Raw genomic sequence first — 13,821 nt, forward strand, 5'->3', positions numbered from 1 at the left:
ACGCTGGACCACCAACTCAGTTTCCCTGTACTCATGTTACATTACATCAAAACGGTGCCCGCTGGCGTCGGGTCAGGGGTTTTTCACCATATCGACTTTCTGGGACACTAATAGTTGTGAGCCATCGTTAGTGTGATTAGTAACACCTGTGCTTTTCTACTACGAAGAGCCCAAATGACGGCCGTGCAGAAAACCGATGCAAAAACCTTTTTACAGCTTCACTTTATTGACTTCAGTCAGGGAAGGAGGGCGTTTCCTCTTTCGCATCAGCAGAGTAGCATTAGTCGTGAGTCCACATGATTGGAGCGTCTGGCTGTCGTCATCGAAGCGGCACTGTGGGTACGCACTGATGATGTCATAACCAGGGAGTCCGCCTCCTCTGTAATGCAAGAAAACACGAGCAACCAGTGTTATGTCGTAAAGAGGGAAGCTAACGGAAAGATACTGTCAGGTTTCTCACCTGTGTTGTTCCAGATGCCGCCGCAGGTGACCCATTGTTTCTGAGATGCACATTTTCAGTACGTACGTATGAATCCCGTCTTCTGATTTCACCTTGAGAGTGATGACATCACGGGGAGAGGAAGGCCGGTCAGGGCTGGGTGTCTGCAGCCTGGTGGCGGCAAACGACCGATGTGATGGTCATGACACCGAGTGTAATTCAGGCATACAATTCAAAACATACTCGGTATTTTAATGCCTCAGAACCCTGCCACATGCCCATGGTGCCCTATTTCTCAGACTAGTGCGTACAGTAATCTCCAAGGTCTTTACAATCAGCTGCTGTGGCCAAATCAGCATTTTAATCAGCCTTTACATCATGCCGTGGGTTCTCGGGTCTTGTAATTCCTTTAACCCCATAATCCCTGTTTTTACTCGCAACTTCTACACGGTTGCAGAGATGGAAAATGATTTGAACGCCTATTGACACGACCATACAATACGTCTAGTATCTTACACTGAATGACCTATTAAACCCAAGTAGCTTTACATTTGTGTGACTATACCTTTAAAATCAAATGGAAATATTCTAAAACTATGCACCCTTTATTTTCATCATTTACCTCAAATTCATTTCTTTAGAAACTTTGCCGTATCCTCCCAACTTCGGCAACAAAATGTACGATATATATGCTTACACAATGGAAGACAGCAATTTTAATACCTCTCTCGTAGCACCTGCAGTGCCGGTGTGTCCACGAGGATCACAGAGTTGCTGCTCTGTGCATCAGATGAACCCTATGGTGAAAGTACTTGTTAGACAATGAGGCATTTGCTTTCTGCTGAAAACACCAGACCTGCAGGCACGAGGTGGATCCTCCCTGCTTGCTGCTCACCTGCATGACCGCCCTCAGCGAGTCCCTGATGTCAATCACACAGCCAGCCTTCACTACCACTTTTGGTAACCGGTTCAGGAACTGATCCATGCTCAACTTCTTGCCTGTGGCCGGAAGGAAACGTGAGAATAAGAGTGAGGAGTTCCCTCTTCAGGTCTCACTTTTGATTGTTACGGCGAGATGCAGGACGGACCGGGTAATTGAGAGCCGACCGCATTCGATGGTTCATCTTTCTGCCCACGAATGGCCTTCCCTTCGCCAGGAAACGTACTCCAAGGTGTCCTGGAGATGAAATCCTGATCTCGCCTGTCACGAACCTGCACAAAAGCATTTTAAACAAGTAGCAAAGTCGCACAAATGCACATCTGCTTCTAGAAAAAAGTAAACAAACCTCAAAGGGCACACCATCTGGAAATCTTTCTTCAAGCTCGGATGGAAAATACCCGTCCATCAGATCTTGCATGCACTGCTGCAAAGACCAAAGAAAGAGGGTTCGAACCGCAGAAGGAATCCAGGTTAGAGTATGAAACCGGTTTCCCGCGCTAACCTGGGTGCTGCGCTCCTCATAGGAGCGGAAAGGACCCTCAAACATGACGATGCCGTTGCGGTAGAGAACCAGTTGGATGGGATCCTTTCTGGCCAACTGGGCCCCCTTGGCTGTCGACTGGACGAAACACTCTCCCTCCCCGGCCAGGATGCTCAGCTGCCTGGTCCTCTGCAGCACGAGGTCAAAGTTCATGTCGAAGGCCCTGACCACAGAGGCGTCTTTGCATAAGGAAGATACCCAAACATGTTAGGAATCTTTTTTTTAGGTAAACATACGGTGACATTAAGTAAATGTTTCGACTACCTGGCTGCTCACTCTCATCATCTCCCACCCAGATCAAACCATAGTCATTCAGAAAGCCCTGCAAGGTCAGGATCAGCAGTCAGTATGACGTCATCACAACATTGACTTCATAATACAATGTTTTATTAAATCAACTTACATCCATTTCACACACTTGGCTCTGCAGTTGTCGGCACCTCCTCTCGAGGTTGTCGCTGCCACTCGGACGGGTGCTCTCTGAACACACACACAGACGGGGACACAATCAAACCCTTTGTGTTTTACAAGTTCAGTGCAACTGAGGTCTGTAGATGTGTTACCTGATTCTGTCGGAGACCTCCGCTCTGCCTCCAACACTGAAATCCTTTCATCCTTTTTTCAAAGAAGTTCAAAGTGACGTGTTTGAAAGGTGTTTTACAGTGTGATGCTCATCTGGCAGAGGTGTGTGTGTGTGTGTGTCCTCACCTTGCGCTCAATCTCCTTTGCTTGCCTCGTCACTTTTTGCTCCAGCAGGCTGACCCGCCGCATCATGGCAGACATCAGCTCAAAGTCGCTTGGCGGAGCACCTAAAGAGGCTTAAAAGTACGTAAAAGCATCCTTTGCAGTCTTCAAATGTACATCTTTTGATGTGGCGAGCTACAAGTTTGTCTAACAAATAACAAAAGATGTATTTTACTTTGGAATAGAACACGTTGTAGTATTAACTTATACCTTTCTTTGAGGGGGCTTTTGACTTTGAAGTAGCGGCATCATTGGCTGCAGTGTGACGGGTCAGAGGAGGAGTTGGATCAGAGGGTTCATCATCATCATCATCATCATCATTGTCATCATTAGCCAATGCGGTCTGAAATTCTGAGGCAAAAAACCCACAACAAACAAATATATATGTGAAAGTCCAAAATCTGTTTGTTAGACTAGTGTGATTGTCAATGGTGGCATGTAACTAAGTACATGAACTCCTACTACATTTAGTGTATTGAAGTACACATTTGTGGTACAGTACATTACTTGAGTATTATCTTTTCATGACGCTTTTAGAGGGACACAACAATTCTACTTTTTTAGTCCACTATAACTATTTAACTTTACATACAAATTTATGAAGAACTTATCAAATATGATGCTTTGCTATCAATTAAACTACCCAACAGCTAAAACTATATTTTTTATATTACTCAGTTAGTCAATTGACCGAACATTAATGAAGTCATTTTTCATCAAATATATCACAATGTTTATGGTTCCTGCTTGTCAAATGTGAGGATTTAATTATTTTTTTAATTATTTGTGTGAAGCAATGTGAATGTATCCCTGTGCCCTCTGGGTAATAGTGATGTGCATTTCTTGCTATTTTCCAATGTTGAAAAAACAAAACAAGATCAGCTGATTAATGCAAAGAATAACTAGATGCAATGCTTTAACATAACATTTGGAAAACAAATAGCTCTAACTTTTCAGATCTTACATCATTTTACTATGTATTTGTATGTGCGCTAAGTTGAGTAAACATGAGAGCTGTTTTAGTGACCTGTCAGTGTAGAGTCTTCATGTTTAGTATAATACTGGACTAGAAACCTACCTTTCAACATGTTCCTCCTGACAGGCACTTTGTGTCTGCAGCTGCAGGTCAAACACAGGTGAATGTATAAGTTCCCTATATGACTTCCTCACAGGTGAACACCTTGATGTGTTCTGGATAACCTACCATCGCTCGTTCAGAGGGGCTTGCAGCGGAGTGCGCCTCGTTTTCTTCAGCATCGACAAAGGTGAGCTCATTGTCCCCGAGGCTGGACGGGCCGATCAACTTTTGGGAAGTTTAGGCTTCGTAGTTTTCTAAGCTGCCGTGTGTCTGCTCCTCCTCGCGGGATTTCACTTTGTTTGGAGTCCGTTTCCATCAGCAACGCGGGCCGAACAACCGATACTGGAGAATGAGGCGTGTAGTTCCTGTTTCCTCCGCGGGGGGTCGCTGTTACCATCACTCATTATCTGTCTGTCTGTCTCTCTTTGTCTCACACACACATACACACTGTTCATGCGTGTCAAATCTTATTTTGCATTTTATAACTGTCTCCTCACTCCTCACTTTTGCATGAAACGAGCACAAACAAAAGCTGAACTTTTCTTTTTATGGGACCAACTGATCAAATTAATGATGAGGCACTATGATTTAGATTTTTATTTTATTTTGTATGCTTTTAATGATATTGATATCCCAAAACTCTGATTGGGACTGCATAGCGGTGCGTTCATTGCCCTCTGGTTGTCGGCCACTAGTCGGCCCGGTGCGGCGCAGCCATACTGTCCGGGTCCGCTCGGCTCGCTGCGGGCATTCAGAGAGGATGCTGAGGCCCGCAGGTCCCGGTGCACACCCGACCTCAACCCGGGGCTTTTAGGCTGCTGGGCCGGGCTATGGCTGCACCCGTCGCACACTTCGACGACGACTGGCCCATCTTGGGGGACTTGAGCATGGTTTCGGACCGGGCGCTGCTGCCGCAGAAAGGCCGCGGAGCCGCCGCCGCAGCGCCGCCGCTCCTCCTGGATGACGGCGGGCTCCTCGAGCTGCATGGCGGCGGCTTCACCCCGGGGGGAGCCGGCGCCTTCAGGTCCATGGAGGACCTGGTGAACGACTTTGACGAGACGTTATCCGCGTGCTTCCGACATTTTAGCCCCCAAACGGAGAGCGTCGCTCCCGTGGACGTGATGACCGAGGAGTCGCTGCTGGAGAAAGACGAGTGAGCTTTTTGTTTGTGTGCGGAGGCTAGTTTTTATTTTATTTTTGTGTATATTATATATAATGTGGATGTTGAGGCTATAACTCTCTGCTGCAGGTTGCATTTCATAAAATTCATATAAAGGCATGTAATTTCCAATGGGGCGTTTTATTTCCTATATCAAGAACCTTTACGGTGACGTGATGGTCTGTTTGGATGTGCTGGGTCGATAGTGACAGCTGCCACTGCCACCATCTTTTGTTGTTAAGCCATCAACACTGAGATATAGGTCTGATTTAATCCTGTAATGACAGACTGGAAATGTAAGCTACGTTCATTACAGTCAACCAAACAGGTGCAGTGATATCGGCATACTATCGGTGTCTGTCCCTAAATGGCTTTTTATGGCCGATATCTGGACTGAAAAATAATAGTTTTGTTTTTGATTTAGTTACTCATTTGAAATTGACACTGGTGATTTTCATGAAAGGATCACTAGTTATATCTGTAATTGTTTCAGCTTGTATGTTATCCTCATGAAATACCCTGTATGATGATTATTAAGAGCTCAAACGATCAGATGATTATTGATGCATTAATCATTAGGAAACTAATCTGTAACTATTTAGATAATCTGAATTGGCTCAGTCATATATCAGAGTAAAATATGTTTCATTTAAATATGATATATATATATATATGCAGCTTTTAAAACTAATATATATATTAGTTTTAAAAGCTGCATAAAAGTACAATATAATTCTAACAACGTTGACTGTGTTGAGTGAACAAACTGTGTGCACAGTGAAATAAACACTTTACAAACATGAAACATTGTCACTGGCACTAAAGCTTATAGTCATAATTTACGGCACATTCAATTTGATAAACTCTGTTGAGGATTATACTTCCACATAAAAGCAGTTTAATCTGATGGTGACATTGGATGTGGTGTCACTAGCAGTGCCCACACTAGAAATGTATGAACAAGTTATGTTTCCATACACTGACGTACATAAAGAGGTGATAATGTGCTGCAAGAAAGGGACTCTCCTGGTTTTGATCCCAGTCAGTTACCCCCCTTCCCAACCGTTACATTTCCCATAATGCAATTCAACAACACCTTTTGTTCTACTTCCTCTGTTAAATGTCAATCTCCATGCCTCCATTTCCTGAAGTCGGGGGGAAACCTTCTTAGACTTGAGAACGCTCTCTCCAGGATGTTCTGACTGAGTCGTGCTCGCTATGACAAGTAAACTGAACTTAAATAATCGTATAGTTTAGCATTTTGCACTGAAATGTTGTTTGTTCCTCCGCAGGCTCTGGAAGGCTTTGACCAGTAACTACGGCCGCGTGATGCCGGTGGATTGGAAACGGTCCCGAACGTGCTCCCTCCACGTCCCCACGTTCAACCTGGAGAAGAAGCCCGTGAGCGACTTTACCCCTCCCGTCCCATCTCTGTCCCACGTTCCCTATGACCTCAGCCCCCCTCCCCCGCTCCCAAATCTCTTTTCCACTCATCTCCCAAATCTCAAATATGCATTGTGCCATGGGTTTAGAGTGATGTCACGGCGGAGCTGTCGGACGACGAGGAGCTGCGGGAGCAGCTGGACATGCACTCCATCATCGTCTCCTCCATCGCAGAGGAGCCCCTCTTCACTGCAGAGCAGGTGAGTCGCCGTCAGCCGCCAGTCTCTCGTGTCGTTGACCCCAGATGCCGCCACACGGTGTCAAGCTCATGGACGAGAGCAGCAGCCTCTCTGATGTGTGTGTGTGCTGGTGCTCTGTGCAGGTCATCGAGGAGATCGAGGAGATGATGCAGGACTCTCCCGAGGTCAACCCCTCTCAGTCGGACCTCTCGATGCTCTCGCTAGCAGTCCGGCGGGCCGCCAGGAGCCCCGGCTACGAGTCCAGTGAGTTTTCCACTGATCAGGAAGCAGGAATTTATCATGAAACAAGGACAAAGGCTGATTTCATCGTATTATCTCACAATCACTTCATGATTCATTTGATGTAACTCCCATTGTTGCCCAATGAGCTGCGCCGTTGCACTGGGTTTCCTTTATTTTCAATGAATCTTGGTGCTGCAGCTTGTTTTGACTCTATCACACACACACACACACACACACACACACACACACACACACACACACACACACACACACACACACACACACACACACACACACACACACACACAGCCATAAATACTCACCAGTGCACCTACACAGTCCACGACAAATATGATATTGACTTACTTCTGTTTGCTTTCTAAAAACTACACTGAAATGAAATATTCATGACCAGTGTTTGATGGACAAGCAATGACAATTAACGCATCATTGATTTTTGACTTTTTATGGGATTTGTTGATAACAAGAACAATCTAAAACAAAGGCAGGCTCCCCTAATGATGGACTGCACGTCTTTTCAATCAGACTTCCACATATATGATCATGTTAGTCTACGGTCTGTCATACAAGATATAGATCGTTACTGAAAATGTCCTGGAAAAAGGATCTCTAGAAAAGAGTGTGAGCCCTCATAATGTCGTGTGTGTGTGTGTGTGGCCCAGGGGTGAGGGCCCTGAGTGTCGCGCAGCTGAACGAGCGTCTGGAGGAGACCGAGACGAGCATCCGGATGTTCTCGGAGGAGCTGGTGCAGCAGCTGGCTCTCAGGGACGAGCTGGACTTTGAGAAGGAGGTGAAGAACAGCTTCATCTCTGCGCTCATCGACGTACAGAATCGACAGAAGGAGCACCGGGAGCTGCTGAGGAAGAAGAAGAAGAAGCTCAAAGGAGGCGCCGGGACGCCGCAGGGCGGATCGGTGAGCGCTTTCCTCTTTCACTTCTGGTCTCCGATCGCATCGCATCACGTGATACCTTTTTCGGCTTTTCTTTTTCCACCCTCCGCTTGCATCTCTCGCCGTATTTGTTTCCCGTCTTCGGATGAGGCCTCTCATCTCGTGTTTCTCCACTTTACTTCCTTCCTCCTCAGCGCTTCAGCATGGAGGGCATCTCTTCTGTCATTCAGAACAGCTTCCGGCAAACCTTTGGAAGCGGCTGCAGTGACAGACAGGTTACTGTGCATTTCTCTCCCAGCTGCTGATCGGTATCTTCCTGTTTCCCTGCACTTTGATGGGAATGTCATCCCGCGGAAACTTCCCAGACAGAACCTTTTATCTCCGCTGTCTTTCTCTCCCCCTTGTCTCTTACGATGGCTTACAGTATCTGACCACAGTCATACCTTATGAGAAGAAGGGACACCCTCCGTCGCTTGAGGACCTCCAGATCCTGACGAAGAGTGAGTTTCTTCATCTGTACCGGCAGCGCTTGTGTTTTAGTGGCTGTGATTGATCCATTCACTCCTCCTCCTCCTCCTCCTCTTCCTCTTCCTCTTCCTCCTCCTCTCTCTGCTTTCCTGCAGTCCTTCAAGCTATGAGAGACGACAGCGACAAGGTGCCCAGCCTCTTAACAGACTACATTCTCAAAGGTGAGCGCTTCTCTTCTTTTTGTGACGACACTAGGCGAGATTAATATTTCATCACAATATATGCGTAAAGACACTTTAAACCACTTTACCTCTCATGTTCTACATTGTTTTATATGTTTGTATTGCACCACAGGTAGGACACGCATCTTTTTTTTTTAGGAAATAATACACGTAAATGAAGTTATCATACATCATAAGGTCGCCCGGCATAAATAAAGATGAATAAATACAAAAATAGCAACATTGCGTGAGTCTGCTCTTTCTTACATGATAATTCATGTGTTTTTCAAAATCAGGCTCTAGTTTTCACTTCTACCAGGATAGACAGCTTTTTTAAGTCATGACAATATTCACTATTATAGCAATAATTTAACTTTACTATCAACTTATTGAGTGAATGTTTTTTATTTTGTATTGTGATCCGCATACGGTCCCATTCGTCCTCCACCCTGTCGAATATGATGCGTGATATGTTGGTACTGGTGACGTAAAGTTAAAGAACCACAACGGCTGTTTTGCATTTTACAGTATAAATAATGAATACTTCACTCTGCTTTTAGCCATTTAATCACATATTGATTAGTTGTTTGCATTTAGTTTCCTAAATCTCAGTCAAGAGCTTCAGTTTATTGTGAAATGTTCTTAAAACATGCTTTATATCGCTTTCTATTTAGGTGAAATTAGATTTGCGTTGCTTTTCTTTGCAGTTGAGAACAGAAAAACCAACTCATGTTGGTGTTGACTAACATTACAAAATGTCAAATTTAACGCTCGCTTGTCTTTTTTAAGGCTTTTTTAGGTTTTAAAATCCTAATATTTAAGAAGTATCTGAACACATCAACAAGAACAGTTGAAACATACAATGCTACACAAGAAATGACCACGTCAGGCGAGTCTCAGGGTCCTTCAGGGCCTCGCTAAAAACACCTGCATCTCTTTTTCATGTCCCTCCTTTCACACGTGTTCTGTTTCCATGTTTTCTTTCTCTACTTCTCGCGGTCTGACTTATCGCTGCTCACCAGCTCTGGTGTGAGCGACGGGACTGAGAGGTTTGTTTCACATGTGATGTGCACTGTTGTGGTTGTTGGGAGAGCGCCCCCTGTCTACACTGAACTGTAGTGCAGCCTCACCCCGACGTTCTCCTTTTCACTTTGCACCACCGCTCCTTCATGGTGACGTCTGCAGCATGGTTGATCCCTCATCAGTGTCAGGACACATCAAGGCTCTATTTACCCTGCGGTTCACATTTAAAGACACATGTTTATGCGTGTTAGTCGTTAGCTAAGAGTGCAAGTCTGTATCCTCACCCTCCCTACTTCACAAATAGGTTTGCCATCAGCAATCACTGATCAAATTCACATGTTCCTTTTGTTTTTCCTTTCTTTATCTCCCACTTTGTGACGTATTCTGATCCCCTCATGCTGAAGCTTCATCCTCAGCCTCTCGGAGCTCTGCTAATATCCATCTCTGCTGTTATTACAGTGCTTTGCCCAACGTAGGCCGGAGGGGCGGCGCCCAACGCTCTGCTGAGGCTTCAGATGCTTTACCATGGCAACAAGATGAAGAGGACATGAAGCACACTTCTTTTATTCTTACATGTTTTTACCGAAAAATTATTATTTATGTTTTTGTACTTTTTCCTTCACTTTGTTGTTGAGTTTGTGTGATTTTTGTGTGTTCCCGTGATTTTTTTTTTCAGTGTTTTTAATTTTCTAGCACTGTGAAAAAGAAGCATAACAATTATACATTATATGAAATACCCAGATAGTATATCCCAACATAGAAGATGCATTGTTTGGAAACTGAGCTCTGCTATGATCCGAGCTATGCAAAGGGTGTTGTGTTTATCTGTGGTGTGTAACTATGCTCTGAGCAATGAACAAATGCACAAAGCACATAACAGTTGCAGTATTAGAGAATTATGAAAAGAGCTTTTCAAGCAGGGAAACTGTGAAGTATAAACAGTAAAGTCAAGTTGTATTGATCCCCAGGAGGAAATGAACAAGTATAACAGCCGCAACTGAGATGGATCAGAGGAAAGGAAGCAACGGGATACAGATGCATAGAATATAATGAAATAATAACAAATAAACAAGTTACCGTCAACCATTTTGCATAACCATAATGTAAAACCGTCATATAAGCACAGTATGTAGCAGCAGAACATTCCACACATTTACATCATTATTCTATGGAAGATAAAGTGTTGATGGTCAAAGTGAAGTAGCTTGGACTGAAATGAATGAACTAACTAACTATGCATTTGAGTGAAGACTGAACTGTGACACATGCACTGTTTGTACTTTGGTGACGCGGACCGGGTCTCTGGATCAGAGACTCCATCGTCCACGTGCCTGCTGTATGTATCCTGGTATACCTACAAACTGCCTTCGCCTGGAATTGTTTACATTATAAATGACTTATTTTCAATGAATGTCAAATTGCTGGACTTCTTGCAGAACCTGCTTCACTGTTAATTTATTTTGTAAATAGTTTTTCTTTCAAATATATTGATAAAAATCACACCTTTGTCTTTGTCTCAATTGTATTGAATTAACTCCACAATAGACACGCAAACAATAAACGCACAATAATATAGAATCAAAGCCTTGTAACAGAAATATTTATAATGTGCAAGACAAATCAATATAAAGTAGTATAAAGTGCAAAATAAAGAGTGAAAAGATATATTTATGTAAATTATTGACAAGAATGTAATATACAAAGAATTCAGGTAACTATTAGCAGCACTACATATATAGATGGCATAATACACATGCACACAAATAATAAAAGATACACATCACACATCAAGCAAATCTACACTCCTAAATATTTAATTATATATATATGGCCCTTAATAAATATTAAGGAGAAAAGGAAGGAGTCTAAACTCTCTTTATCAAGAGGTTTGTCTTTGAATATCACAAGATGAAACCTGTATTATTATGGAGTGTATCTGCTCCTGTTTGGAAGTGGATCTCTTCATAGCATCACTTTTATGGATGAAACGTAAACACATTTTAAACTCACAACAGTCTCATTATATAAGTCTCTGCCACGTGTCAGCTGCACCTCGTCCAGCTCACTGAGGAGATCCAGATGTAGTACTGTGCTGACACACACACACACACACACACACACACACACACACACACACACACACACACACACACACACACACAGAGATAGATAGATAAGGCTCCGCTGTAATTTATAGTTACCATACCAACACATGGAACCTGAGTCTCGCTTGTCTTTTAAACTCTGCAAAGCTCTGCTCACCAGTTTAAAACGCAACACCCAACATCTGTAAAACATCTGTAAAACATCTGTTCTCTCTCAGATTAGATTTCCTCATTCAACCACCCCGGGCGTGTAAAACACAACATCCTGTGTCTGTCCAACGCTCAGAGCTGTGAGGAGCTTCTTTGTTCTGCAACAACAGTTTCTGTACGGTGGATTTGAAGTATTTCTCAGAGTATTATGGATGCTCGAGGGGTTTGGTTGATGCTTTGCCTTCTCCTGCTGCCACACTGCACGTTGCAGCAGACCCCATCAACGAAAATAAATGGAGAGAGAGGTAGGTTGCTAACTTTGACATTGGATATGAAAGCACTGTCCTTACTTGTGAAATCCACTCATAACTTTGAGAGAATAACCACAATAAACTGCTACGCGAGAGCTCGAGACTGCATTGTTATGTTATTGCATTATTTTCCCAACAGACTCTGCAAACAGTGTTGCAATTGAGGAGCTGAAGAAACAGATTACCGACATTGTTCAAGAGCTGAATTTGCTGAAAGAGCATCAAGCTCTACAGACAGGTATTTGTTTGTCATAAACACCACACAATGACATGTTTTTGGGAAATAATATTGAGCTCAGTTAACGAATAAGAATAGAAGAAATACCGGTTCACAACAAGATAGAATAGAATTCAACGTCTTTCCAGTGATGGAGAACAATAACACCCGAGCCACACTGACTCATCTCTCTCCATCTCCCTCTAAGTGTGTCTGCGAGGCGCCAAGATCCTCGGCAAGTGTTTCCTGGCTGAGCCGGTGAAGAAGACCTTCCACGCAGCCAGCGATGACTGCATCGCCAAGGGAGGCAGCCTGAGCACCCCTCTGACAGGAGACGAGAACGACCAGCTCTACGACTACGTGCGCCAGAGCATCGGCCCGGAGGCGCACATCTGGCTGGGCGTCAATGACATTGTGACCGACGGCCAGTGGCTGGACCAATCGGGCTCCGGCGTGCGCTTCAAGAACTGGGAGACAGAGATCACCCTGCAGCCAGACGGAGGCCGCAGCCAGAACTGCGGCGTCCTCTCCATCACCGCCAACGGGAAGTGGTTTGACGAGAGCTGCCGAGCCGAGAGGGCTTTTGTGTGCGAGTTCAACATCGTCTGAGGGCTGGTTTCTGACATTAACGCCACTCTGTGCAGATAAACACTCACGTGAACGTTGAATACTTCTGGCAGAGAAGAATGAGGCATGTAGAGGATCGGGTACATTTATGCAATGCATTGAAAAATAATGTGCTGCGTCGTTTCTTAAAGCCTTGACTAAGAGATGTGGATGGACGGTCTGGGATACGGAGTGTGTTGTATATAAGGTATACATGCTGCTAAACATATATTCAATAAACTCCTGTTCTCAAATACTCTTATCTTATAGCATATAATATAATATGTATCAAGGTAAACAGCACTGGATGGCTTGTCTTTGCGATAAGTATTTGAAAGTTATCTGCTAATCAATCCAATAAAGCATGTACTTTTACTACAGAACAATCACCATGAATGAACTATATTCATGTTATGCTGCTTATATTACATTATATAATGTTAATAAACACGTCTCCTCCTTGTAGACTTTGCATTGTCTTATTGCATCACACATTCAGTAGACATAATGGGACTCATTTGCTCATCAGAAGGAAAGGTTAAAAGGTCGCAGGCAACCAAAGTTGTCCTTTCAAAATAAAACTCAAGATAAAAAACGACTAATATAACCAGTCCAATGAAGGTGACAAGTGTCACCACTTTACATACTTCACGGTCAAAGGATCAACATTCCCTCTAATAAAAGCATGAAACCTTTTAAATTTCCAAAGAATTTACTAACGATCACAATCCGGTTCAGAGACTGCAACATGGATGGGAGACCAGACGAGTTAAAAGCGATAAATAGGCATTTATTTAAAATAATAACACAACTAACTTAGACAAACAAAACAAATAAGCTGCAGTGACGACCACAGAGGAGCAGTGGAGGGAGCGACCCCTCCATCCAGCAGCTCAGGTGTGGCTCATCAGCTGATGAACGGCCTGAAAGATAAAACACAAAGCAAACAGGACCCAGACCCCTAGTGGAAGGGAGGGGTCGTGACATCTCCTATAAAAGCATGACAACTTTGAAATGTCCAAAGAACTCTCCGGATGTTTCCTG

The 13,821-nt window shown here is 43.9% G+C and overlaps 3 protein-coding genes across 3 annotated transcripts; 2 read left to right on the top strand and 1 right to left on the bottom strand.

Annotated features, from left to right (window-relative positions):
• Positions 1-210: 210 nt before the first annotated feature.
• On the bottom strand, positions 211-3,939 carry ubxn11 (UBX domain protein 11; the record flags this gene model as incomplete). The annotated part of the gene is given in 14 exon segments (XM_079227358.1): positions 211-379; positions 461-610; positions 1,163-1,236; positions 1,335-1,438; positions 1,528-1,651; positions 1,726-1,803; positions 1,882-2,112; positions 2,114-2,242; positions 2,324-2,400; positions 2,484-2,535; positions 2,629-2,729; positions 2,875-3,015; positions 3,743-3,783; positions 3,869-3,939. Coding segments are annotated over 14 exon segments (1,542 nt in total).
• A 517-nt stretch (positions 3,940-4,456) lies between these two features.
• Positions 4,457-9,975, top strand: fez2a (fasciculation and elongation protein zeta 2a). The gene is made up of 9 exons (XM_079227359.1): positions 4,457-4,895; positions 6,194-6,302; positions 6,434-6,544; positions 6,667-6,787; positions 7,450-7,700; positions 7,871-7,951; positions 8,101-8,176; positions 8,300-8,365; positions 9,848-9,975. Exons 1-9 carry the CDS (start codon positions 4,573-4,575, stop codon positions 9,862-9,864), a joined length of 1,155 nt encoding a protein of 384 aa, XP_079083485.1. The 5' UTR covers positions 4,457-4,572; the 3' UTR covers positions 9,865-9,975.
• A 1,876-nt stretch (positions 9,976-11,851) lies between these two features.
• On the top strand, positions 11,852-13,236 carry clec3ba (C-type lectin domain family 3, member Ba; the record flags this gene model as incomplete). Its single annotated transcript, XM_079227886.1, has 3 exons — positions 11,852-11,948; positions 12,094-12,192; positions 12,380-13,236. The coding sequence occupies 3 exons, from the start codon at positions 11,852-11,854 to the stop codon at positions 12,778-12,780; spliced, it is 597 nt and encodes a 198-aa protein (XP_079084012.1). The 3' UTR covers positions 12,781-13,236.
• Between the last annotated feature and the right edge of the window lie 585 nt (positions 13,237-13,821).

This window comes from Taurulus bubalis (genome assembly GCF_910589615.1).
Source record: "Taurulus bubalis genome assembly, chromosome: 12".
NCBI classification, from domain to species: Eukaryota; Metazoa; Chordata; class Actinopteri; order Perciformes; family Cottidae; genus Taurulus; species Taurulus bubalis.